The 25,891-nt window shown below is 40.2% G+C and overlaps 2 protein-coding genes across 6 annotated transcripts; one reads left to right on the top strand and one right to left on the bottom strand.

Moving 5' to 3' along the window:
- Positions 1 to 1,392: 1,392 nt before the first annotated feature.
- Positions 1,393 to 15,007, bottom strand: FAM149B1 (family with sequence similarity 149 member B1). 5 transcript variants are annotated; one of them, XM_040563530.1, is made up of 15 exons: positions 14,867 to 15,007; positions 14,041 to 14,145; positions 13,321 to 13,453; positions 12,120 to 12,262; positions 11,361 to 11,480; positions 10,538 to 10,708; positions 8,609 to 8,796; positions 8,202 to 8,332; positions 7,515 to 7,622; positions 6,976 to 7,088; positions 6,140 to 6,349; positions 5,179 to 5,305; positions 4,730 to 4,855; positions 3,632 to 3,713; positions 1,393 to 2,601 (listed from the first exon to the last, which is right to left on the bottom strand). In XM_040563530.1, the coding sequence occupies exons 1-15, from the start codon at positions 14,914 to 14,916 to the stop codon at positions 2,528 to 2,530; spliced, it is 1,881 nt and encodes a 626-aa protein (XP_040419464.1). In that variant the 5' UTR covers positions 14,917 to 15,007; the 3' UTR covers positions 1,393 to 2,527. The 5 variants fall into 5 exon arrangements, with proteins under 5 accessions (XP_040419464.1, XP_040419466.1, XP_040419467.1 ...); XM_040563532.1 differs by having other exon boundaries at positions 7,569 to 7,622; XM_040563533.1 differs by lacking the exon at positions 14,867 to 15,007 and adding an exon at positions 14,651 to 14,859 and having other exon boundaries at positions 7,569 to 7,622.
- A 22-nt stretch (positions 15,008 to 15,029) lies between these two features.
- ECD (ecdysoneless cell cycle regulator) lies at positions 15,030 to 25,404 on the top strand. Its single transcript, XM_040563529.1, has 13 exons — positions 15,030 to 15,321; positions 15,435 to 15,552; positions 15,660 to 15,747; positions 16,301 to 16,482; positions 17,229 to 17,421; positions 18,272 to 18,400; positions 19,525 to 19,650; positions 20,333 to 20,418; positions 21,223 to 21,329; positions 22,035 to 22,218; positions 23,558 to 23,625; positions 23,754 to 23,974; positions 24,536 to 25,404. Exons 1-13 carry the CDS (start codon positions 15,030 to 15,032, stop codon positions 24,764 to 24,766), a joined length of 2,025 nt encoding a protein of 674 aa, XP_040419463.1. The 3' UTR covers positions 24,767 to 25,404.
- The last annotated feature ends 487 nt before the right edge of the window (positions 25,405 to 25,891 follow it).

The following is a 25,891-nucleotide window of genomic DNA, read 5'->3' as shown; positions in this document are numbered from 1 at the left end:
GGTTTTGAGTCAAATTAATACTGTGCACTTCTACTGCATCTACAGCTATAGTGTTAATTGTGCTGGTGGTTGACAGTGGCCTGTAAGTAGACACCTTGAGAAGAAAATGAGGCTGCAACAAGTATGTAAGTGACTTTGCAAAAGTTTTCCTAACATCTAACACGCTGAGCTGATGTAATAAAGTTAAAAAGACACAGAACACGGCTGGTTCTGTGTATTTCTAGGGTTTGTGATGTCCCACGACAAGGAGTTCCAAAACTTCGAGGTGCATCGTGTGTTATTTCAATGGCATCACACCCCAGGCACTGTACGATGGTAGTGGTTAGTTACTTCTGCCTCCTGGTTTTGTGTACACTGTATTTGTCACCAGTTGTCACTTCAGAAGTGCAGTACTCCTGTAACACGTGCAAATATTCTGAAGGGTTTTTATTTCAGCTCTTTTTAAACCACTTTATGTATTGTGGAGGGGTATGAAGTTGAAGGGTAACTCTTTTCAGCTTGCTGTAGCTCAAAGGAATAAAGCTGGCTTTATTTTGTGGATCATTTTTCAAAGGCTGAAGAGCCACAAGGTGAACACTTACTTCTGAGTTGAAGGTCCTCATCACTTCAGTGACAGAATTCAGAAACAAGTTAACAGGGCTCCCTTGGGAAGCTAGAGGTAGAAGGGGAACTCTGTTCCCATTTACTTAGCTGCTTTAAACATTATTCTGGTTCTGAGAGAGTTCAGTAGATCACTGTGTTGCTTAGCACACAGGCCTTGAGCACAACTTTTGCTACACAAAACAGGTATCTAACAGTGCAGGACAAGTCTCTGGTGTCAGCCATTTGAACAGAAATCAGAAGTTACCTTACAAGAGACTGCTTTCACTTCTGTAACTCACTGACTCCCCTAAGCTATGAGATACTACGTTACATTACTAGAAGTCTGTTCAAGTTTACATATTTTTGTAACTCTGACACACTAGGGCTACTGAAAACTAAGTCCCTGAGGAATGGCACTGGTACAGACAGGATGCTTATCTCCAGCTGAGATAACTAAATTCTACACTATACAGTGTTCTGATAGCCTCAACAGTTAGAGAAACTTTTGAAAGGGTTTAGTGACTGCAGGCTCCTTTCTAGTATCCGTTTTAAGAGATTTAGATTGAGATCAAGGCTTTTTTTCCTCTGGAAATGCAAAGGAAGGAGTTATCCTATTTATGTTTGCACACTGCTGATTTGCTTTCTTTTCAATCAGAGCATGCTTGAATAAACTGGACTGAAGAACGTGAATCCAGATCAAAAACTACCAGCTGTTCTCCAGGTGCAACTAACACTTGCTAGACTGCATAGCTTATGGTGGAGAATTAGGGGAGCCACTTCAGAAAGCATTCTGACAAGTTTTTTCCATTATGAATTGTAATTTGGAAAATACTAACAATAAAGAAACGTAGAAAAAGTGCTTTTAAATGGGATTATAACGGAACAACCCTTTTCATGCAGTATCCTAGCTGTTAAAATACACAAGTGGTTATCCTCAGCTTGTCTTTACACTCCCTTTAGTCTGGCTTGGGAGTTAGACCTTCAACTAATCATTTATTTTGAAAAGTTTCCATTTCATGTTTTTGTTTTCCTTGGAGCCACAAGGGCAAGGAGCTGGTATCTCTAGCATGTCTGTCACACGGTGCAGAGCACATCTACTAAAAGCGATGTCACAGCTGTGGGTTGTGGACCTTTGTGGCGGAGTGCAGAAATACATAACTGCAGGTTTATTTTAGAAAAGGAGACTGACCTGTTCTGTGAATTTACCATAAAACATCTTGCCAGGAAGACAGCGTGCTTTCTTTGGATACAGTCTGGACTTATATAAAGATACTCCTTTTTCCCCCTTAAACCTTCTTCGGACACTGAGGAAGAGATATAAGTATATAACACAGGAGGGTTCAGTGGTATGCTACCCCTAAAGCTGTCAGTTCTCTTCATCTGTTTTGCTACCTTATTTCTACACAACAGCGTTAGTATCTGCCCCCGAGTACTACAGAATTCATAACTTGTCTAAGTTGAGTCGTTAAGCAGTATTATATGCAGTGATTGCTTTTGATAATATAATATTGCTTTGAGTATATAAATATAGCTTTAAACATAGCTTTAAAAACTTAAATTACTACTGCTATGGAAGGCCTGATTGATTTTTCATAGAGCTGATGGACAAATCAGCAGGTCCTGCAGTACCTGCCTGTAACAACATGAACCAGTCACAAAACAGTAATAATGGGAAAACAGCAATGATTTAGAGTATCTGCTAAATTTTCTAGGAGTTAGGCTTCACTGTCCACTGGAATATAGCTTTTCCTAGTGGTAGAAAATGGAATGTGCAAGTATATCCCTTCTAATCTTTGGCAGTTGCTTCTTAGATTTATATAAAAAATAAGATTATTCCTAAGAAGGGTGTTTCAAGACTCTCTGTAAACAACACTGACATTGCTGAGAATGAGAGGTGGTTTGGGACTTTCTGGAGATGGATGGATGGATACGTCTTCATGACACGTTAGAACCCACGTTTGTTTTTTGTGACTGATCCACTTCGACTTTGAGCTTTCACAGAGCCATGTGGATGAAGACCTGATAAACAGAGATCATGTACAACTTTAAGATTTCGAGAAGGTATTAAAACTAAGTACCAAATGCAGCTCCTTCATCTTAATGCTAAAATGTGGTGGGTTTTTTTGGCTTCTTAGTCTAGCTATCTGTCAGTAAATCAGTAGCTTCAAAAAACTTAAACTTCAAAAAAGATTCAAATAACTTTCAAGGTATTTTGCTTTCTTTTAGCCAGAGGCTTTCTTAAGAGGGAAGTAATCACATATCAACATGATCAGCTGGAAATTGTAAGTTTTAGAAGACATGACTGTCCTTCCTACAGGGTGAGGTCTGTGCTTTTATCATTGCTGCATTTCTGGGATCTGCTGCGTTTCTTCAACTCTCTATGAAGTATTCAAATCTACAAAAGTTTTGGTGGTTTTTTTGTTTTTTTGTTTTTTTTTTTTTTTGCCAATGCAGCAGTCATAAAACTCATTTTGCATTTAAATATGCTGGTTCAGGGAGGGGGGAGATACTCATTTTAATAGCGAACAATACTACCTTGATTAAAACCAAGTTATTTCAGTTTAGTGCCTTTATTAAACTCAGGCTGGCTCTTGTACCACTTGTATTAGTGGTGGTTGGCCATTCGGCTATTAATCAAGCTAAAAGACCCCTCCTGTCCTCTAATAATCACTTCCGTGCTTGCTACCTTACCCTTTGTAGCTTCCATTAACTTTTGCGGCTTTAACGCTACCTTTTCAGCATGCTGTTCTTATCTGAGACCTCCAGTGGAACTCTCCTTGACAAACTATTTTTCAGAAATGCATCTCATGCCCCGCTCTGCAGAGGTGAGACCTGACTTTGTGTTGAGGGTAACGGGGTGAACTCCTGTGAGAGCTACAATGATGGCATTCCAAAAAGCTGTTCCAGGGCACGAGGGCTAACTTGTGTAACAAAAAGTTAAAATGCAAAATTGAACTTTGAAAAACTTCCTCAATGTAGGAAATAGGCGCCTGCCCAAAAAGCCCACCTCTTGCTCAATTTCATTAAATGCCATAACTGATGAGCATACCTGAATCTGTTGATCCTCTGCGTGTCCAAGATTGATTACTGTGATCAATAACAGAGCAAGAACGGTGACGCTGTGGGTCCGGCTGTAAAGACAAGTCAAGTTACTTATGTTTGCATGAAAAAACCCGCAAACATCAATAATATACAACTGAAAACTACTTGAATGTACTTATTCCCTGAGATACCAGATTTGCAAGATGTTCTAAAGGTTTAAGTAGAGCTTTTACATGTTTAAGGAAGGTTAAATCAAATTCAGGGGTAGAAAATACACTTTTCTAACACTCTTAGTTAGAACGACCACTCAAGCATTTAGGGGGGCTCTTACCACTTCTGAAAACTGTTCTCTTTCAAAGCAGGTTTTTAGAAAGTTCGAACATTTGTAACTCTAAAGTCAAGGATGTTGAAGTTTTATGCAGAAACTAAACCATCAGCCGTTTAAAAGCTGCTGTTAAAATTTTAGCTTTGGAAGCTTAGATAAAAAGTACTTTTGACAGACAGGACAAGACAGCAGCAGAGTGGGTGTTTCAATAAACTAAAACAAGCGCTTTACTGAAACAGACTAGACATCTCATAAATAGAACAGCATGTTTGTACAAGGAGACAGCTAAGACTACCCTACTCTTTTGTCTGTGAATGTAGCTGTAGAAAGTACTTCCTGAAGTCTATGTAAGAAAGCTTGAAAGCATCCTCTATTACCCCCACCATTCTTACAAAGCTTTCGAAGAAGATGCTAGAGTATCAGTACAGGTGATAGATTGAACGTTATACCTAATGTAATGCTTAGCTTATTGCAGAAACATCTCAGATTTCTTTAGGATACTTCAGGAAAAGTATAGCACCACCAGCTGCATATAGGTGTAGTTAGGAGCTGGCTGGGAGCAGTACAGTAGGACCCATGTCCCCCCAAAAAGTGACTCTCTCTCTTCGAAGTTCCAAGCAATGATGTTTTTGCTAACCTGTGGGCTTCTAACCCCGTGACAAACTTGATGGCACCAATCACCTGTGACATTTGGTTCTCAAATAACGTTTCTCTCTGCTAAGTGTCAAAGCACCCTGTTCAGTAAATGAGGATGATTTGGTATCATTTGCCATGCTTTACCAAGAACACATTGGTTGTTTTAGGCCTGGAGAAATGATCAGGTAAGAAAAGCCTCTCGTGTAGCTGCTGGTGGCTATCTTCATGGGTCATTACACTGTGAGCTCGACTGGAGTTCCCTCGAGATTTCTGCATTGAAGGATGATAAAGATATGATGACTTCATATTACAGCAGTGCTTTTAAATTAAGTACCCTAGGAATTAAAGCTGATTTTCCAAGTCAGTTATCCTACACCTACTTACGAGAAGAAAATTGTGGCATTTATTGGAGTTACTGAATTCACCTCTGGAGGATGATGCTGGCCAAATCTGATGCAGAATTTTAGTGCATGTATTACAGCTGCTGTCATGAGACAATGAACTAACTGGAACTCTGGGGTTTGGTAACTGGATCAGCAGTAACTACAATTTCAGACTGTCCAATAGTAAAATTAAATAGTTATGCCTATTACCGTTTGCCTCTGGGATCCTGCAGTGCCCATGCGCTCTGCCACGTTGGTGGTACTGATGGGCGGTAGGAGATTATTTCGGTTTAGCGGCAGTGGGGAGGGTGAGGTCAGCTGCTCATACGCAGTCAGACTGAAATGCACCAGTAAGAAAAAGAAAAGCTAAGCTTCTATATTTGACATTGCATAAACATACAATATTGACAGTTTGTTTGGCTTTGTTTAAGCTAAAAATGTTACAACTAAGAGCAATGCATGCAGAGTTTTGCAGTGAGATGCTTGCGTTAGGGCTGACTACTGGAGACTAGATTTTAAAAAAGGAGTTCAGTGGGTGAAGTTTGGCAGAAATCTATTTAATCTATTAACAACAACTTATAGTTTGTAGGATGTTTAATATTAAGCTGATAGGCAAAGCGAGTCTGAATATCAATGCCAAGCAGAAATCATCACAATCATGGTGATGGGGATATATAAAAGCAAGTTGGTAGTAAAAATGCTCATTGTCTGCAGTTCAGAAGGACATGCTGTGTGGCTGTACTGCAGGATGAAGGTGTTATATATAAAGGTGTTCTCTTGGGCAGCTACTGCACAATGGCAGAATCTTGACTGCCCATTCCCAGAGGTGGCATTATTATCTGCTCTTTTTTAATAACCTTTAGGGCAAAGTATTGCTTAATGCTAATTTCAGCCCAGCAACTGAAGATGAACACCTAGCCTAGAAAACAGGAGCTGCTTATATAATGTGTGTGTATATACATATATATACACATGTTTATTTAAGAGTATATAATCCCTGTGATTAACTAAATACAGTCAAGATCATTTATACCAAACAAAATGAATATATTCTAGACATTTTTTGTTTGTATTAAATCAAGGAATTCACATTCTTTCCCTTTAACTGAACGTTCTTTGTATAAGCTGGGTTCTCTATAATTTGCTGTGAAAAACTGGTTTTGAAACGTACAATCGAGTTCCCCTGAAGACATCGTCCACAGATCGCGGGGTCCCAGTACGAGAGTTGCTCATGTTGATGGGATGCAGGGTATGTGGTGGTGGGTTTCGCCTTCTCGTGGGCCGTGACAGAGATGACGTACTGAGCTCCAGAGGGGGACGATTTGGCCACGTTCTGTTTGAGAGGATGGAACTGGAGCCTGGTCGTTTGTCATCCAGGTCCCTAACAAACGGGGCACAGAACCATAAGAGAGGGTTAATACGACTGATAACCACCCTGCTTCCACTGTACTCATCCGCACGTGACATTACCAATGTTATATGTGGACACAGATGATGTGCTGTTGTTTTTGTCACATAACCATATAAAATAATTTACAGCTCAAATAGATAGGGAGTGAAAAAGAAAAAAAAAACCTATTACATATAAATACACTTTTTTTTTAAACTGAATTATGATCTTTTTTTGATTGAAGTTGTCACATATATTCTGTGAATAATTATAGCTTCTATACTAAGAAACACTGCAACAGTTTTCACACCCATAGCCTAGATCTAACAGAATTCCACCTCTAGGAAATGAACAGATCATTCTGAGCTTCATCTCTTTTTGGGATGTCAGTGCTACCACTAATGCTGCAGCTGTTCACTAAAGAGATAAATCAGTAGCAATTATACAGAAAATCTCTACCAAAAGTATACCATTTCATATAGGACAAGTACATTAGCAAAAAGAAAATAATTGAGAATTACTTTCTCCAGTATAGAAAATGATCTCGCATTCTTTTGGGTTGAATCCCTCTCTCTGTGGGAGTGCTCTACTTAACAGACAAAATCTATAGCTCTTACAGTGTTTTCTCCATTACAGGCAGATTCCTTTGCTGTAACTGGATCCCATGGATCACTATCAAGCCATTTAGATTACATTGAGAGCCGCTACTTGAGCCTTGAGAGAGATTTACCTGAAAAATTAAAAAAATACATACTGCTTGAATGAACAGTAATGAATTACTGTTTGGTAATGACATACGCCCATATTTATACAGTTTGTCTTTGCTAATCATTTTGAAGGAAAAAAAAACATTTCTTTCAGGACATTGAGATAAATACTCAGTTGTTTTATTTCTGCCATCTAAGATGGGCATCTTAGTATTTCATTTTTCCTACAAATTGTACTGCTTAGCAAATGTTTCATACCATGCTGTCATATTTAATATTTTCCAACTGAGCCTCTCATTTTCATGACACAGTCTTCCAACAATGGTTATAACCAGGAGTTTTACAGAACTATTTTTTTCAGTATATTTTGACTTTTATGTCAAGAATAGAACTGGAAACTCTTCTCCTGGAATACAGACTGATCTGGAAAAACATCAAATTCCACCCACCATAGCAATAGCACACAGAAAATAGCAGAGCTTCCATCTCTCCAGCATACGTACTTGAGGTGGTTTTTTCCTCTTTTTGGTTTTGCGGCCACATCTGGTTTTGGGGCACTACATGTACAGTAACAGAAATGGGAGGAAGACATGGGGTAGAAATAAACAAGTAAAAAGGAAAGAGTTGAATTAAAATGGAATGAACAGAGATAATGCTTTGGTGCTCACCACTCTAGGAGCATATAATCTAAAGCAGACCACACAAGAGTCAAATTCAGTGTCTGGGGGAAAAAAACAACCATCTTACAACGTTGCGGAGATTTGTTCTTTATTCCCTTCATCAGTTAACAATGAGTAAGCTAGTGAGAATGAGCTCTCACACAATCTTGTATCTCACAATTTAGTTCAAACTCCCTTAGATGTAGAAACAACCACATCATTAGTGAGCAGTCACCACGTGGTAGTCCAATATGTATATAAAATACTAAGTTTTAAAGAGAAAAATAGGAATTAAAATTTTCAACTGAGAAGTAGCAGAACTTAAGTGGTTAGAAAGGACAGTCAGCATCCATGCAAAATCCAAACTAGTTGTGTATCTGAACAGTCCCTTGACATACTTGCATCTTTGCTCAAGGTAGTATTGTATTGATTCATCTATATGCAAACTGGCTGGCTAAAAATACTTAAAATACTTACCAGATTTGATGTCATCGAGGGTATTTTAGTATGTGGCACGCGAGGCAACAACACTGGCAGAGGATCAAACTGCAAAGGGCTTCCAGAACCTGCTCGGATCGTTTCTACTGTTATGATGTTTTTCTCATCATCTGTGCAAAGCCAAAGAGAATCCCTGTCAATACAAACTATTGGTGTTGTATTGTGCACAGTACTGTGAATCTCATTTTTTTGTTTTAAAGAGGAGTCCTCTTAAACACAAAGCTCTGTGAAATCTTCTGACGGCATGTCTCATGCTGCTAGCGAAGTAAACAACCTTTTTTACCCTGAAGAGCTGATTCCCAAATGCATCTCTCTCCCGTTGCATCCTTGCGAAACTGAGTAACTGAAATCCCCTTTTCTATCTTCAGTTTAACTGTGATCCTTACCAGAGGCTGATCCTTCCCAGTGTCTGCGGATTAACTCTTCCATGCAGCCTAGGACTTCACTCCACACATCATCAAACACAAACGTGAGCACAGAATCCTTCATGCAGGAATATGGAGAGATAGGAGGAAACCCTAGTTTCCGTCTGTCAGAAGAGAGTCCCATTTTCCTCTCATGCAATTCCTCCTCCCTGTAGAAACGTGAGCATTATATGTACCATAAACACGGTATATATCTCCTCATTGCATATATATATATATATATATATATATATCATTGCATATATCTCCTGCAATTTTGTTGCAATTATTTAATAGGATTAACACATTAGCTAAGGCTGTATTTCTGCTGTTTCCTCTAAAATTGAAATAGGTCAAGGCAGCTGGCCAAACAGATTGAAGACATCACTTCAGGAGAAATTTCATATTTAGCACATAATGTTGTTCTCTGAGAGCCAACAGAACAATGAATAGTAACATCAAATGACTTGAAGAAGCAATTTTTTCCAGTATTTCTGGAATACTTACTGGAACTCTCATATCTTCCAGAATCAACCACTGACCTAAATGAGAAATGACTGAGACAATTGCTTTATCAACTGAACGCCTTGGTTTCCCCATACAGACTCACTAAAAATGATACTTGATGAATAATAAATAATTTACAAAGGAGATAAAAGTCCCATTTAAAAATAAATGTTAGCAGTTACAGGGATATTTGTTCATCCCATTGTTAAGCTCCATATCACTACAGAATTCTGAAGACAGAGAGGAATATTACTACTCCTGACTATCTAATACCACTCTCAGCCTGCTGCTTTAACATCCAGGAGGTGCTCAGGGCAAGGGCTTAATTCAGTTGTAGACAATTAGGCATAATCAGAAAGAGGAAATAAAGGAAACAAAAACAGTTAATTCACAGCTGCAATGGACCTTGGCCAAAGACTCCTCCACAACTGCAAGAGGTATTTTGAAGTTTAAAACCTAGAAGATGACTGCTTGAAAAAGTTTTATGTTCATCTGCCAAAATTATAGAATGAAGAAAAAATACTGATGCGAGCACAGTTGTTATGGCTTCTATATCTGTTCCTTGAATTAGTACTTAACATCAAAAAGCTACAGACCTTGAAATAAAGGAGATACCACTAGAAGAAGCTATAATATATTTTACCAAAATTTTATAAAGGCAGCAATATTGTTTGCTGCAATAATGTCTCTCTGGCCTGGTCAAAGAATGACACCTACCAGTTTGAATTTCACGATCCACGCAGCTAAGAGGCTTTATTTATTAAGATCAATTAAGTATTTAGCAGCTGACATCATCCAGACTTCCTACCCAGGCCATATGTTCATATTGTTCGGCTAAATAAAGTAGCAAAAAGAATCGTCTTTACGTCACCCTTAATCCTTCCTTCTTAAGATAAAAAATAGCGATAATTTTTTCTTGGCAAGCATCAAATCCACACTGATTCTTAAATTACCACTGAAAAACTGTAAAGGTACAAAATCCCACCCAAAATGCTTATCTGTACACTGCAGTTCAAAGCAGAGAAGCACGCTGCTAGTGCATGACAAACAACAATGAATTTGACTTAACAGAACAAATAAATAACATTTAAACAAGTTTTAAATATGCCAATGTGTAGTAGGTTCTTAGTTATGATGGAATGAACTATTTAAACCAGGAATAAAAATGGCTAGTATGAGAAACTATGTAAATTTTAGAAAAATATAGCAAAATAAATTATTCTAGGAGATGGATAAAGAAAATTCCCATTGCCCTGCCAACCTCAGGCTTCTGAAAGTTCTCTAGAGGAAAACAATAATTAAAAATATCATAAAATACTTTACGAATCAACAGCAAGACCAAATACATAAGCCTTAAGAGCAAAAATTCTGGGACACTGGTACTATCTTATGCTCAATACTTACACATCTCTGCAGTCAAATGCTAAGTATTCCTCTATTACACCTTCAGAGACAATTATTCCATCTTCACCTTCTTCGCTCTCTGGAGAACATAAGGTCAGAGACTTGGAACGGTCGGCCTTTTTGTGAACAGGAGTAACAGAAAGAGGCACCTTCTTGCCAAAAACACTAAACCTGAACAGGCGACAGTTTTCAGAAAGCAGAAATGAAAAGAAGTTGTTATTCCACTTCTGATAGCAGCATTTGGTGAGCCAAGAGACTGAGAGACAATGTGGTAGGTAAGGCCAGGTATTGGAGAGCCAACAAATTTATGCATTACAGTAAAAAATTCTTTTGGTTTGGATATTTTAAATTCTTGCTAAGGAACCTGAAACTTCAGGCAAGCAATAAAAGCTAATGAAAAAAAAAATCTCTAGAACATTTTAAAATAAAAAAATTAAGCAGCACTAATGTACTATTTTGTATTTTTAAAGTACTGCACACATTTAGCACATGATTAACAATAAAACCAGCTACAACATATACATATGTAATACATATATACATATCCTTTTAGAAGTCAGCAGTAACAAAAGGTATTTCCGCTTAGTGACTGGTTTACTGCAGTGAGCAACAAGGACACCTAGATGGTCTTGCTATTCTGAACGTACTTTTTTCAGTTAAAAAGGAAAAGAAAATAAAGTATGCTATGTTCAAAGTTCAGCCTAACAAAAAAAGTTAAATCTTCACATATTGCTCACAGTTCAAGAAGCCAATTGCTGCAGTCCACTGAGAAAAAAATTACCTTCACACCTTTGTAAAGCCTGGACCAACTGCTGATACTTACTCATTAGAATCTTTTTCTTGTGATGAGCTTACACCCGATGAACCTAAACTGGCAGAAGGTGAACTCGAATACCATCCATACCCTTCATCTGTGGGGATCACTATCTGCTTCCCCACAACCCTGCCAGGGCAAAAGCAAAGGATAAATACATCAGAAAACACAGAAAGTAAGATTCTTTCAGCGTGTAAGAACACACAGCAAGAAATCCTAAAAATTCTACTGGGAAGCTCTGCAGTTTTCTTGGGAATAGTTAAGTGTGGTTTTAGTTTTTCCTACTACAGGTTGCTTCAAGCCTGTTAAATCCATTAAGAAAATTTTGCTTGTCTTTTCAGGCCCTGCTAATTGTAAAACTTTTGAATATGGACAAAACTGTTCAAGTATATGTAATGAAGATTTCAAATTGAAGCTTCCAGATAGCCTTAAGGACTGGCTGAGCGAGGTAGTAGGATTTTTTTTTAATTATTTTTAAGCTCCTGGGTTTTAGCTATAACATACATCTCTTCAAAGAAAATTTTGTTGTATTAAGGTTAACTCAGTTGCAAGTAGCAATAATCCCCCTGGCAAGGAACCGAATTAAGATAGCGTACTGTTTATTAATGACAATGGCAGACATACTAACAGAGTGACCTTTTTATCCCTATGTACTATATAATTGCATAAAACCACCCTGCTGTTAATGTTGTTTTAAAAGCAGTTGTTACCAGCCCTACCCCATTATAAATCTGTGACAGTAATGACATTAGCCTATTAATAAAATACCTGAGATGAGGAAAGTTGGATGTCCACTGCTGGCATTCTTCCTGCAGTCCCTCAACGTGTACATTTTCTTTCTGTTCATAGAGCAGCTCATCAATTTGTCTGAACATGCGCTGAACTTGTTGCGTGGCAGCTTTATCAAATTCCTAGAAAGGAAAGTTATCCAATAAAGACTTAGTGAATAGCATTTGGAAGATTTAACTCTTTTTTTTTTTTTATGTTGAAAAAGACATCTGTTTGTTTAAAGCTTAGCAAGTCTGATTTATACAGTCTTTTGCATAGAAAGACATTAAATAATCTTACCCCTAGAGATAAGGGCAGGCTGCTGTTAGGACTCATGGCAGCCACATAATAAGCTTACAGTGACAAAAGCTATTAAAATGTTTTGAAATGTCTATATTATTATATTAAAAGCATATTAATTTACATAATATAAACCAAAACAGGAAGGATAATTCTCAGCAACATTTTAATGAAATGGAAAATTTCTTGTTCATAATGACCAGAGAAAACAAAACAAAACACGATGCAGACTGGTCTGCAACACTGGGGAAGTGAAGGATGCTCAGAACCTCACGTGTTCTCATGTAGCTAGAAAATGGGGTTCGTTCCTGAGTATTTTAAATCTAAACAGTACCCATCTCCATCTCACGGAAGGCAAGAGCATTCTTTGTTTTGTCAGATGGGGAATTAAAAAAAAAAAAGTAGCAAAAATAACCTCTTGGAGGCTTACTCCATTTTAAGAAGCATACAAGGTTCCAGAAGTTTTCAACAAAATGAAGTTTGGTAAACTCACATCAAGTATCTGCAAGTCATCCACTTATGTTTTGGATTCCACAATAACAGTATTTATTATGTTGTATATATATACATTTATGCACTAAGCGATTTGTATTTCCAGGCCATTTTGCCCGCCTCTTGATTTGTACAGCTTTCTAACAATAGAGTTCTTACGCGACTGTCTTGAATAATTATTATAATTTGCATTCCTCTATTAGATTGGGAATGTAGAATATTAACTGAATAACATGAACCTAGTTTTGATCTGAGAGTATGGAAGGATAGGGAAAAAGTCAACAGGATGTTTTTAATCTATTTACAGATCTGGTCCTTGTTTTTATTATGAAATGTACTTACAATCATATTTCAAATATCTTTTTACTCACAGTGGTAGATTTGGTTTGCACAATTATGTTCTACTCACATCATAGCCCCAAGAGAAGATCGAGCTGTCTTCAGTGGAGGTTCCTGCATAACTCTGACTAGCAGACCATGAACTCCCCTGATCGGCTGGAGTAACAGGAGGGTAATCTGATTCCTTCGAGATTTCAGACTCACTGAAATGCACATGTTGAGGCAAAAAAAGGAATAAAAAGCAACAACACCACAATGACAAAAAAGCAGTTAAACAGCCTTTTCATTCTGTACAAAAAAAAAAAAATCAGAATAGTTCTTAGAAATCCTTCTCTAAGAGAGTTTTCATAGGGTTAATGTTTACTTTAGAGGCATTTAAGCAGAAGCCACAGTACACAAGTAATTGTATTAACACTAACTCCTAATAACCTCAATGATGTAGGACATCTAGGGGCCAAGGAGAACATCAATTTTCCCCTAGTTACTGTAGTTAAGTTGAATACTATTTCTAGTTCCAATTCTACACTGCTCAGGAATTATTTTTTACTTTTTTCCACTTGCTTCTGTCATAAAATTACATGACCCTGGCTATTTACAAAATGGGAACAAAATATGGCTACACACTTATCATGAAGTCCAAAATGGAAAGGACACGTTCTGAAATGCTACAGTTCTGAGGTAAAGCCTAGGAGTACCGAATGTATTACTTCTGTAAATATAGCGCGACACAAAGGGTATTGTTTTTTCCATTGTCTTCAGAAAAAGATCCGTTTTCTGGTATGACAAATACCTTGAGATCTCTCCGTAGTTTTCCAACGTGGGTGTGGCTGGGCACCCCTCATCTTGTGGATCCGGCAGCGGATGATGCCGCAAGGCATGTTTTGTAAGTCCTTGTCTAAAAGAAAGAGCAGAACTTGATGTTACTGACAAGAATAAATATCTACACAGCTCCCAAGTTTTACATGGCTTTCTGCTTTTCGAGGAATGCACTGATTTGCATACCTGAACCATTTATTATTATTAGGGTAATTCAGGTTACCAAGGCTTTATAATTAAGATACCAAAACTAAGTCTAGGCTAAACACGGAGTTAAAAGGTATTTGCTTAAAAAATCTGTGTCTTCCATTAAACGTAAAGCGCTGTCGTAAATCCTGACGCAGCTCTCTATAAGCAGCTATCATGTTGTTGTCCCCAAAGGGGACTTGTGATCAGGCAGAACAAGCATGGCCTCCACACTAAGCAAATTAGGAGCAGTTATTTGCTAGCTTATCACTTTGATGAAGTTTAGGAGCCTGGAAAGAGAGATGGGTAAAGTCCCAGCAGCGGGAGGAGAGCCCACAGAAGTATCCCGAGCATCGGCTGAGGGAGCTGTAAGCGAAGGAGCCCTCCCCTCAGCTCACTTTCGGCTCAAAGACATTAAACTCGAGATTTAACCACGTTCCGCATCGTATGTCGGCGACTAAATACGTTGCCCACGACGGGTACAAACGCCTCACAGGGGTGCCGCATGTCCCGGCCACCCCTTAGGGCTGTCCCCATCCCCTCTCCCCAGCCCCAGCTACGGCCCCGCCGCCCCCAGCCCTCCGCGGGAACCCGGCCTGGCGCCGGCCACTCACAACTCCAAAGCGCTGGGGGGCAGCGCCTTCCGCGTGTATCGCGACATCATCGTGCGGCCGCCTCAGCGCCACCGCCATGACACCGCCTCCTCAGCGTTGCGGCCGCCATTACGCGACCGCCTCAGCGCCGCCGCCATGACGCGGTCTCCCCAGCGCCGCCGCCATGACACCGCCTCCACAGCGCCGCCGCCATGACGCGGTCGCCTCAGCGCCGCCATGTCGCGACAGCCTCAGCGCCCCTCAGAGGCGGAGCGCGGCCTGCGGCCCGGCTCTTATGGCGGGGGACGGAGCTCCGGGCGAGGACGTGGTTCGCTACCGCCTCTTCGCGGTGGGATCTGGAGGCGAGGAGCTGCTGCGGGGCTGCGCCCGGGACATCGCGGAGCGCCTGGCGCCGCTGCTGGCCGCCTACATCTGGCAGCGGCAGCCGTTCCGCCTGCGCTATGTGCCGCCGCGGGGTGAGCCCGGGGGAACGGGGCGAAGGGGCGCAGAGGGAACCGGGGGGGGGGGGGGGGTGCTGAGCCGCTTCGTTTCTCGTGTTTTATCTTGTTTTCTCTCTGTGCCCGGCCAGGCGACACGCCGGAGCACCTGGGCGGCAGCACGCTGTTCGGGGATAACGTGGAGGACGAGTGGTTCGTCGTGTACCTGCTGCGGGAGATCACCAGGGCGTTCCCGCTGCTGGCGGCCAGGTGCGGGCGGCCCTGAGGCGGCGGCGGTCGGGGCGGGGGGCGCCGAGGGGCCGGAGCCTGGCCCCGGGCGGCTTCACCCTCAGGTAAACCCCTTTCTCCTTGGCCAGGGTCGACGACAACGACGGGGAGTTCCTGCTGATAGAGGCGGCCGAGTTCCTCCCCAAGTGGCTCAGTCCTGAGAACAGCGACAACAGGGTGCGTACGGCCCCGGGGTTGCCTTGGATCCCCTCAGCCCAAGTGGTCTGGAAAGGACTTGGCAGTGTTCTTCTCAGGAGCACTCTTGCATCTACCCCAGCTTCCTAGCTCAGATGTAGCCCCTCATGTTTTTTCCTCCCGTGTTCTCAAGTGCTCAGACATGAGGGTTTACTGCCTGGACTGATAGTTTTGTCCCCTGTCCTGTTCTTCAGCAGTTAGGTTAGGCTGTCTTGTTCTCCTGAAGCAGATCTCCGGTTGAAGAGAGGCTTTTGGTATTGCTGGTGTTAAGGAAATCAGATCTAGTGAAATACATATTTTGAAATAGTATTATTATTATTATTTTTAATTTATTGGTTAGATCATGGTTTCTGGCACCTGTATTTATATCATCTCCCATTTAAAAAACCAAAAAAGTTGTTTCGTGTGTTATTTCATTATTTGTACTTCAGTAATCTGTGTTTAAACAAATAGATTCTTGTATGAAGCAAAATTTTGCATTGCTTGGTGTGTGACTGTTCTTATCCTGTCTGATGAGACTGTTACTGTCTGTCAGGTGTTTTTTTATAAAGGAGAACTGCACATCATTCCGCTGTCAGAGACTCAAAAGCAGGAGGACTGTGAGCCATCTGCTGCCAGCCCAACAATCTCGCAGGCATTAAGGCTGTTGTCCACCCGGTCGGAGGAGTTCCTGGCTGCAGAACCCATTCGAGCAGCGGTGTATAAACGCATCAGTGGGTATGTGGATGGCTTCATTTGGTGTTTTGTAGCAGTAAGTTTTGATTTTGGGCTGTCTGGATAACTTTATTGCATTCACTCATTTTCCTGTTAGCTGTGACAAATTTGCTTCCTTTTCAGAAGCCACCTGTGAGAGGTTTTTCTGTGGCTCTCTGCTAAGGGGGGGACTGCTGTCCTGTAAGCTGTGGCGTTATCTGGGGGCTTTGGTAGTGGTTTACTGCTGCAATACCACACCTGACAGTGGCAGGAATTTCTGTTCTTTCACATACTTCTTGTACTGATTGGTGAGGAAATCTGAAAGTTGTGTGAGTCTTTAGGAGCTCTTTCGGGAAATGAAAAGGATTGCACACTGCTGTGTAGAACCAAGATGCTTTTCTGAGCATCACCTAGTTACAGGTGTGGTCAGCATTGTGCATTAATTTCTGCAAGGATTTGGCAGTGTGAGCCCAATGCCCTCAGTGCAGTAAAGGATACTGTAGAGCTGGACATGGTAGTCAAGTTCACAGTGATTCACCTTAACAATGTGGGGATTAAATTTTTATTAGCCATGTATTTCAGATTTTTTTTTTTTTAAACAGATACTTCAAGTGGTAGATTAGCTGAATTTTAACTTTATTTCAAAATAACCTTCTGGCACATGGCCCATAGAACAATTTAATGTTAATGTGAAATTGGGAACAATAATTAAAGGATTGGTTTTGGTTTGCTATGTACTTAATACAGTATGTTGCTATTGCATGATGCAGGTATCCAGAGAAAATTCAGGCCTCGTTCCACCGAGCCCACTGCTACCTTCCGGCAGGCATCGTGGCAGTGCTGAAGCAGCGCCCTTCGCTGGTGGCTGCAGCAGTCCAGGCCTTTTACCTGCGGGATCCCGTAGATTTACGAGCATGTCGCACTTTTCAAACTTTCCCTCCAGAGCAGCGTGTGATGACCACAGTAAGTCATCCCTCTAATGCAACTTGTTACATTAGACTTCATTTGCATTAAACTTCATTTAATGAAGTTCTGTGATCAAGTTAGATAAATACATGGATTTCACTTTTAAAATAGCATGTTCTCTGATGTATTTTTTCCTTTCATAAATGTGTAGTTGATTTTGTTAATAGCTTTTCTGCCCTCAGATTGGCATGGCTAGAGTTTCAAATGGCTAAACACAAGTTAAGCCTCTCTGAAATCAGAGGGTGCTGCTAACAGCTCATTTGCTGAAGGGCTTGCTGAGTAAACTGGTCTGATTCTGTGATCTGAGCAGCTTGGCAAGCACTGCCAGCCAACATAGAGGTGCCCCTAACTGTCCCTTGATGGTTATTCCCAGCAATACTTATTCACAGTGGCTCCATGAAAGCTCTTATATGAAGTGGAATATTGACCAAAGAATGTTGCCTGATGCATTTGCGTATAGTGTTGTACCCTAGGCTCTTTAAAATTTGACTCGCAAGTTTGTTTTCAACTTTTAGGATGATTTTGGTTTTGAAATCTCAGCTTTGGTGTTGTGAACTGAGGAGGCCTTAAATTTACGCACACCTTTTTGGAATAAATATTGAGGGTTTTTTAATGTATTTAGATTGAAGTGCATGTTTACTTAGGAGATGCTGGAAACTTGGAATATTCTTTGTAAAATCTGAAAAGTAACACATCTTAGGCAAATACATGTATTTTGAATATCATCCAAGGTATTGTCTTAATATAGGTACTTTAAAATACAATTCAGATGGAACTGTTGGGAAGTTGATGCCCATACAGAGCACACTCACCAGTGATTTTTTTTTCTTTGCTTTGGCTTTTTCAGGTTACATTCACCAAGTGTTTATATGCGCAACTTGTGCAGCAGAAGTTTGTCCCAGACAGACGCAGTGGATACACCCTGCCCCTCCCATCTCACCCTCAGTACAAAGCCTATGAGCTGGGCATGAAACTGGTAATTATTTTGTATGGATTTTGTATTTAGTCTGTTTAGTTTGGTGTCTACGTGTGTCCGAGAAGTGACTCTTTGCTTGTAAGTTGTCTGATTGTACAGAAAAATATGAACAACTTAGCAGATCCTGTTTTTCTGTAAATACAATACTGTGGGCAATTTCTTTTACAGAATAGGAAACTCCTATACCTTCACCCCTGGAAACCATCCCAATCAGGATTCACATGGTTTTATTTCCATTGCTGAGCTGGTGTTAAACCCAGTTAGTTTTCTTTTAAGTAATATCAACAATGGTTTCCCTCTTAGGATAGATGAGATCTGTTCATTCAAAGTTCTTGCACAAACACCATAAGCAGCAAGTTTCTATGGACTGAATTTACATTTCAGTTTAGAGCTCTGCCTCCTGTGTGCTAAGCGTGCATCAAAACTGCAAGTGCTGTGCCTCAAGTGCCAGAGCTCACAGGAGGAGTTTAAAAGCCAGTACAGCCCATGACCCTGTCCTGCACCTCCTGCACCAGACACGTCCAGCTTCTTACGGTGCATCTTTGCTGCACAGAGAAAACATAAGCAATAGCCGAGATGGAAATGGGGTGGGATTTGTCTGTGTGAAGTGCAGAAGGGGTACTGGTACAGTGTGCCCTGGGGCCCTGCTGCAAATAGAAATGCAGCCACGTGTTTTCTCACAGATAGCAAGAGTCTGAGCTTTTTTTTTTTTTTTCTTCTGAAATTTCCTGTCCTGAGATTTGTGCCTCAATGCACCAGGTTTGTATCCACAAAATGTGCAGGCTAGGCAACTTGGCAGTTCAGCACGGAATATAAATACAGATGAAGTATTGGCGCTTGCTTGAGGAGTAGCTGGTGAACGATAGATCTGTATTCTGGTTTGCTTCTCAGTGACTTGCCCCTGTAGACAAGCTTTGTATGTCAGGTCGCAGTGTCTTGCTTTGGAAGTTGGAATCTGTCTTTCTGCAGCAATAATGAACCATTTTGACTTTGCAACCATCTTTGGTATCTGTGTCTCAAATGGCAGAATCAGGAACTCAGTGATAGGGACTTCTTCATGCAGTCATGTAAAGGTGCACTTAAATTTCACATCTTGAGAACAGTTTGTTGCATTGCTTATACAGGCTCATGGCTTTGAAATTCTGTGCTCCAAGTCCAGTAAAGCATCTCCTGATTCCAAGAGAAATGAGTGTAGCGGTCCTGTTTGGGAGAGATTCCTCAACGGCCTGAAGGAGAAGGATTATTTCAAGGTGAAGTAATGTGTGTGTGTGTGTGCGCGCAAGTGCACATGCATGCATCTTTTATGCATTCCAGGAAACAAACAAACAAAAACCAATATTTTAGCTTTTGAGCTTGTGTAAGTACTTAAAGCAGGTTAAGAAGGTTTTTGGGCAGACCTGTGCAGTGCCAGGAGTTGGACTTAATGATCCGTATGGGTCCCTTCCAACTCGGGATATTCTATGATTCTATAAAATCTAATGTTTCTGTCTATGGAAAGTGAATGAATATCTCTAAAGGAAGTATGTGCAGTTTGTTCCTATTTGAAATGAATACATTTGTTTTGGAAATTAGAAAGGGAAAAGCAGGATTTGGGTATGAATTCCTGTGTCTAAGGAAAGGGGTAATACACTTGGAAGAGAGGAAGCCACAGTGTGGTTGTGTGTCAATATAGATGTTTTCACTGTTTTTTCTTTCACCTGCATGCATTGATAACTAACTGGTCTTAAAAATCTATGTGTAATACCCCCAAAAATCCCATTTGGACCCATGTAAATTATTACAAGTATAAATTGGAAAGCAATATTACCTATTTGGATTTTTCTCAGCACTCAATTTCTGTGAGGCAAACAATTGTCGTTACAAAATCTGGCTGTGAAAGAGGAAGCGGAGGGAGAATTGCTTAGATTCATACGTGTGACTTGCATTAAATAGGGAGAAATGGAAGGCTCTGCAAAGTACATGGAGCTGTTGCGTATGGCAGAAGATTACTTCCAGCAATCTGTTACTAAGGCAGAAAGGTAAGAGCAACTTGGAATCAGTGCATACACAGAACCTACAAGTATCTCAACTAAGGTTGTTTTTGGAGAAAGTATTGAAAAAAACAAAACTGAACCTTTTTCTCCATTGCACACTTAATGTAGCTGCTGTGGCTAGGGCATATGAGTATTAATTCCTCTGGATCACTCTGTTAGTAGAAGCTACTGCTTGAGTAGCTATTTATCTTGTTTTTTTGTTTTTTTTTAAAGTATTAAGCTATTCAAAGTGAGTTAAGAGGTGATGGAAAAGCATTATTCATTACGTTGGTTGGCTGTGGAACTTGTTTTAAGTTTCATTGAGAAGCAATCCCAGTGAATGATAAATATGGAGTAATCTGTCTCCTTTACTCGAGACAGGCAGCTGGCTGTAGATTCCTCCAGAAGATCAAATCCAAAAAATAAATCATTGCAGAACTATTTGAGGATTTGCCAGTTCATAATATCTTGACTGTAGTTGCTTGACGTTCCAGTTTGTGCTGTTTGGGATCTGGCTATCCAAAAGTTTATCAAGACAAAGTAAACATTAGGAACAAAGGAAGCGGAAGAGAAATGGGCTTTGGAGTCATCATCAAGGAATTACAGCAATCTGCTGTGTCTTATTTTGGCAGATACTGTCTGTGTAGTGACCTGGTACTTCCCCATGATTTGCTTATCATCTTTGACATATTTGCATAGAAGGAGTAATGAGGAATTTGCATGAAAACATGCATATAGAGTGTCAGATGCCATTGGCATTGTAATGTGAGTAAAAATTCATTTCAGTAAATTGAATTGTTTTCCTTCTAGCTGCGTTGAAGTGAGCCCAGGTGATGAAACCTTGTCATTGCTACAGACAACAACCTTTGATGTGAAGGAATTTGAGAGAGAAGCAGCTTGCCTTCCTTTGGAGGATGGTGAGCAGGATGGAGCAGGGGTGGTGTCTTTCTATCCCAAATAATGATTATTTGTAGGGAGAGAGGGGGAATGTTCAAAAACTGTACAATTTCTGTATCTGCTTAATCATCTCCTGTCCTGAGACTGCTAGAGGTGTTATTCGAGGGCAGCCATTTAAGATTGGGGCAGCCAGTGTATTTGTATAAGCCATAAGGCGTGGGGTTGTTAATTGGTAAGATATGCAATCCAGTTTCTGATTTGATAGCGCTAGGTCAGGAACACCATGCACGCATATACCAGATCAAGTACTTTGTGTCATCTGTCTACCAGATAGAAAGTTTTGAAACATTACACGACATGAAACTGATTTCAGTACTGACAGTACAAAGTTAATTTGTATCTGGCCCATTCTGATGGCCCACATAAGACCAGCGTAAATGTTGTTATTAGATGGTTTGACTCATTTAATCAAAATATAGCTGGTGCCAGTGCGTAGTACAGGTCACAACTGTATTTCTGGATGATCTTCTAAAGCACTAAAACCAAGTCTGTGCTCTGTTTTTCTCAGCCTCTCACTACCTTGTGTTATCAAGTATGAGCATGAAAACTTAATCCTGCAAAAAAAGTGAGCCGCAAATGCTAGCGGTACTCTCTACCATCTAGGTTGGGACGTGTGGGCTATAAGACGTGTGCACAAATAGAAAATATGTCCTGTGTTCTTTCAGATGACAGTTGGCTGGAGATTTCTCCAGATGATCTAGATAAGATGCTGAAGGAGGCAACAAATGAGTTCCATCCTTCCTCAGATGATGATGAAGAAGAGCAGAAATATGACTTGGAAACAGTTGCTGAAAGTATGAAGGCTTTTGTGTCCAAGGTGTCAACGCACGAAGGAGCAGAAATGCCATGGTACTAGTATTTTTAAGTTTGGGATCTGGTGTGGGATGTGTTTTCATTCTGTTAGAACCCTTTCATCTGTAACACAGAGAATTGATGTTTGAAAGTATTGATACCTACATACTTTGAAACTAACTTGGTGACCACTCTGACACTGGTGCAGGTAAAAATGGTGGAAGATGCTCTATTTTTCAGAGCTCTTACTTAGCTTTGTGGGTTTGTTTTCATTTTAACCCTTTTCACGTGAAGGGTTACTGCTTTCTCTTACCATGTTTCTAGCACTATTAAAATGTACATCTTAAGACAGATCATTTTTGAAGTTTTTCTGCCATGAAAGAAAAACTATTCAAGCTTCTAAGATGATGAAAGAAAAACTATTCAAGCTGCTAAGATGGCTTTAATGAAGCTGTACAGAAATAAAGTGTAACTTACTTTCAGGGAATCTGAAATTACGACTTGATTTTTGTGGTACAGCTCTATCTAGATGTCCTGTAGAAAAGAATTTTGAACATACTGTGCCTGTTTCTGCACCAAGGCACATACTGTGCACCCAGAAGCAGGAAAAAAGAATCACCGTGGATCCCTCTCATTGTTCCCAACAGTGGGAAAGTGCTCATTGAAGAGACTTGACTATGTAGGCAACAGCAGAATGCAAATAAATTAATTGGTGGAGTTAAGAAAGTGCGCGTGAATGTTGTTTGGATAGGCCTTTAATTTTAAAAACAGAGCTAGGAAGTAGCATGTTGTCCAGGTTCTTCTTAATAACTTCTGTATTGCTGGGTAAGCTACCTCAGGCATGAGGGGGCAATTTATGCTCTTACCTGGTTGGCCCTGTCTAAGTGGTGTGAGAGCTTGACTCTGATAGTGTTAGTGTCAATGTCTGATGTAATGCAAGCTTCTTCAGTTATTTAAAAAAACAAAACCAGCCAACCAAAAAAAGGCCAACACTGAGCTTGATGAGGGACCAGGATGAAGCCTTCAATGTTCTTCCTAGGCAGGAGACCTCAGAGATTCTCAGTTACTTAACTCTTTACCTAGGTTATGACACCACCACTTGACTCCACAAGGATGCCAGGCCTACTTATTTTGGTAACATTCGGTGCGATTTTTGTTGGGCCAGTTAGAACAATTAAAGTTGTTGGCTTTCTTTTCTCCTTCAGCCCAACGTTCCTCCACTAGCTGTTTCATTGCTGGTTCATACAGGCCGCAGACTTTTAAGCCCTTCCTGGACCATCAGTTCAAATGTCCCAGCTTTAATCTAGGCTTGAGAGAAATCAGTATATCATTTAGTCTGTGTCAGGCTTATGCAAGCATAAAAGCTTAGTTTATTAAAAAATATCTTTTATTTCAGGTCATCTGATGAGGCCCACGTTACCTTTGATGTAGATTCTTTTACAAAGGCGTTAGACAGAATTTTAGGTGAGATTGCTTCTTTGTTTCTTTTGTCAGAATATTCTATGGTTATTTAGTGTCTCTGGGTTTTCTGATGACCTGTGGGAACTGTGCTGATTTGTTTGCTGTCTGTACTTACACAAAATAATAAACAGGGGCGGACTCGGAAGAGCTGGATTCTGATGACCTGGATGAAGAGGAGGACTTTAACTTCTCAGATGAGGATGATGAAGACTTAGATGCTGAAAATCAAAGGCAAGAGCAGAAGGTATTGCCTAATGAGCTTATAGGCAGTCTCAAGTCATATATGGATGAGATGGACCGTGAACTGGCACACACCAATGTTGGGAGAAGTTTCACCACCCAAAAGAAAGGGGTAAGTATCCTTTGAGTTCTTGTTTGTAGCACAGTAATTTCGAGAGCTTTAGCAGGAAGAGGAAATATGCTAAAAGTAGTCATTCCAAGTAATGCGGTCAACGTGTGTCCTCTAACCACGTGCTAATTACTAAAAAATTAAAAAAAAATCCTATGTGCAAACAAATTTGCTGCAGTTGCACCGTGGTATTTTTTTTGAAACAAAAACTTAGCTAAGCTTTAACTTGCATTGATTCCAAGGCTTGGTTTCGTTTCCTTGCAAGATGCAGTTTGACTTCTACGTTTCTGTAGCAGATTGCTCCCATAGGAAACTGAGCCAGGACTCACTCACGCTCTGTGTCCTTCTCTTGGACCTTAAGCTGTATGATAGAAAGCACTGATCTCTAACTGGCATGAGCATTTGTTGATTAAATTCCTGTCTCTCAAGGCAGGTTGGAACATTCTGAACTTAGATGGCAGCAGAACTGCTTGCTTTTTTGCGTTTCTTTTTCTTATTTTTTTCCCCTCTCCTGTGGTTTGTACAACTTCTCTTGATGAAACATTTTCTTTGTATTTACTACAGGCAAGCTCTGCTAAAGCAACTACATCTCAAGATGCTGGCCCCGATTCGGAAGCTGAAGATGCTGAGTTGACACCAGTTGATGTGGATATGAACCTAGTAGCTAACCTGCTTGAATCCTATAGTGCTCAAGCTGGACTGGCAGGACCCACCTCCAACATCTTACAGAGCATGGGGGTATATTTACCTGAGAATGCAGATCAGATCAGTTTTAATAAGGGAGCAACAGAATAAGAGACTGTCTTCATTCAGAAGACATGGCTGATTGGGGAAGGAAGCACAGAAAGAGTAGCAGTATTTGGAAGAAGAGACAAAAGGTTTGAATTGAAAGCATTTTATGCGTTAGTTATGTGTGGCTTTAAAGATGCAAAGTGAATTTACCTGGAAAAGCTGTCTATTTGAATACTGCCATGGGCAGGATTAGGATTTTTCCAGTGCTGATAAGTTTTCAGAAAACTGCAAGATGATGTGACTTGAATGAAACTCTTACTACAAAAGCCATCTTTAAAGTTGACATTCCAATTTGCTGTACTTCTAAAATGTCCTTTGCCCAGTATGAGGTGGTTTCAGTATCTGGAAAGCAGTTCATGTTCTGGAAGTGCTGTTGCGTATAGAGGGAGACAGAGAAATACCATGGGATAGAAACAGTGTTCTCTTACAGATTTGGGGACACTGATTAAATAAATGTTCAGCAGACACTGAACATTGTGGCTTTTCCAAAAGTACAAATGCTTCAATGTAAGAACTTCTGATAATTGCTGTAAGAATGTTTTTTTTATTAATTAGGAGTATTTGAAGGGTAATTGAATATGTAAATACTTCTATAAGTATTTTTTGAATTTATTTAAATAAAAACAGAAGTGCAACTTGGATTGCTGGAGCTCCTTTTTTCTTTGAAGGTATGCATAACTTCCTCAGCGCAGTATCGGAAGTTCTTGGAGTTAAAGCATTTTCATAATTGGGTATTTTTTGGATTCCGTTATTGCTGAATGTTGGTAGTGTGCCAGCAATGTATGAGACCAGTCTGAATGGTTTCAGTTGTGTGTGGGTTGTTTTTTTTTTTTTTTTTTTTTTTTTTTTAAATACAGAAAACGTAGCCAAGAGCTCAGCATGTTGCTTTCACATAGAACAAATAATCTATTCTGGGTATGAAGACTTAGTTTTAACCAGATAAATATGAAAGAAAATACGTAGAAATTCTTGTGTTACAGAGAGCAAGAAGGCAGACCTGCCAGAGTTGAACTGGGTTTCTGCAAGTCTTTTCTATTTTTCCTTCTGCACAACAATTAATGAAGTATCTTAGCCAGTAGAAGAGAAGCTTACTTGCTGAACCAATTATATTTTATTTTTGCAACATAT

Source organism: Cygnus olor, chromosome 7 (assembly GCF_009769625.2).
Source record: "Cygnus olor isolate bCygOlo1 chromosome 7, bCygOlo1.pri.v2, whole genome shotgun sequence".
In the NCBI taxonomy this organism is placed as follows: domain Eukaryota; kingdom Metazoa; phylum Chordata; class Aves; order Anseriformes; family Anatidae; genus Cygnus; species Cygnus olor.
Note: the sequence above shows the minus strand (reverse complement) of the source record. Positions and strands in the feature narration are given on the sequence as shown.

What these genes read in the sequence shown, in the direction of transcription:
- FAM149B1 (XM_040563530.1), bottom strand. Translation starts at nt 14,916, where the DNA reads ATGATGTCGCGATACACGCGGAAGGCGCTGCCCCCCAGCGCTTTGGAG. An exon ending in AACTACGGAGAGATCTCAAG is followed by an intron (nt 13,454 to 14,040) that starts GTATTTGTCATA and finishes TGTGCATTTCAG; the next exon opens with TGAGTCTGAAATCTCGAAGG. An exon ending in TCCAACTTTCCTCATCTCAG is followed by an intron (nt 11,481 to 12,119) that starts GTATTTTATTAA and finishes TTGCCCTGGCAG; the next exon opens with GGTTGTGGGGAAGCAGATAG.
- ECD (XM_040563529.1), top strand. Translation starts at nt 15,030, where the DNA reads ATGACACCGCCTCCACAGCGCCGCCGCCATGACGCGGTCGCCTCAGCG. An exon ending in AGCAGCGTGTGATGACCACA is followed by an intron (nt 17,422 to 18,271) that starts GTAAGTCATCCC and finishes TGGCTTTTTCAG; the next exon opens with GTTACATTCACCAAGTGTTT. An exon ending in TCTGTTACTAAGGCAGAAAG is followed by an intron (nt 20,419 to 21,222) that starts GTAAGAGCAACT and finishes TTTTCCTTCTAG; the next exon opens with CTGCGTTGAAGTGAGCCCAG.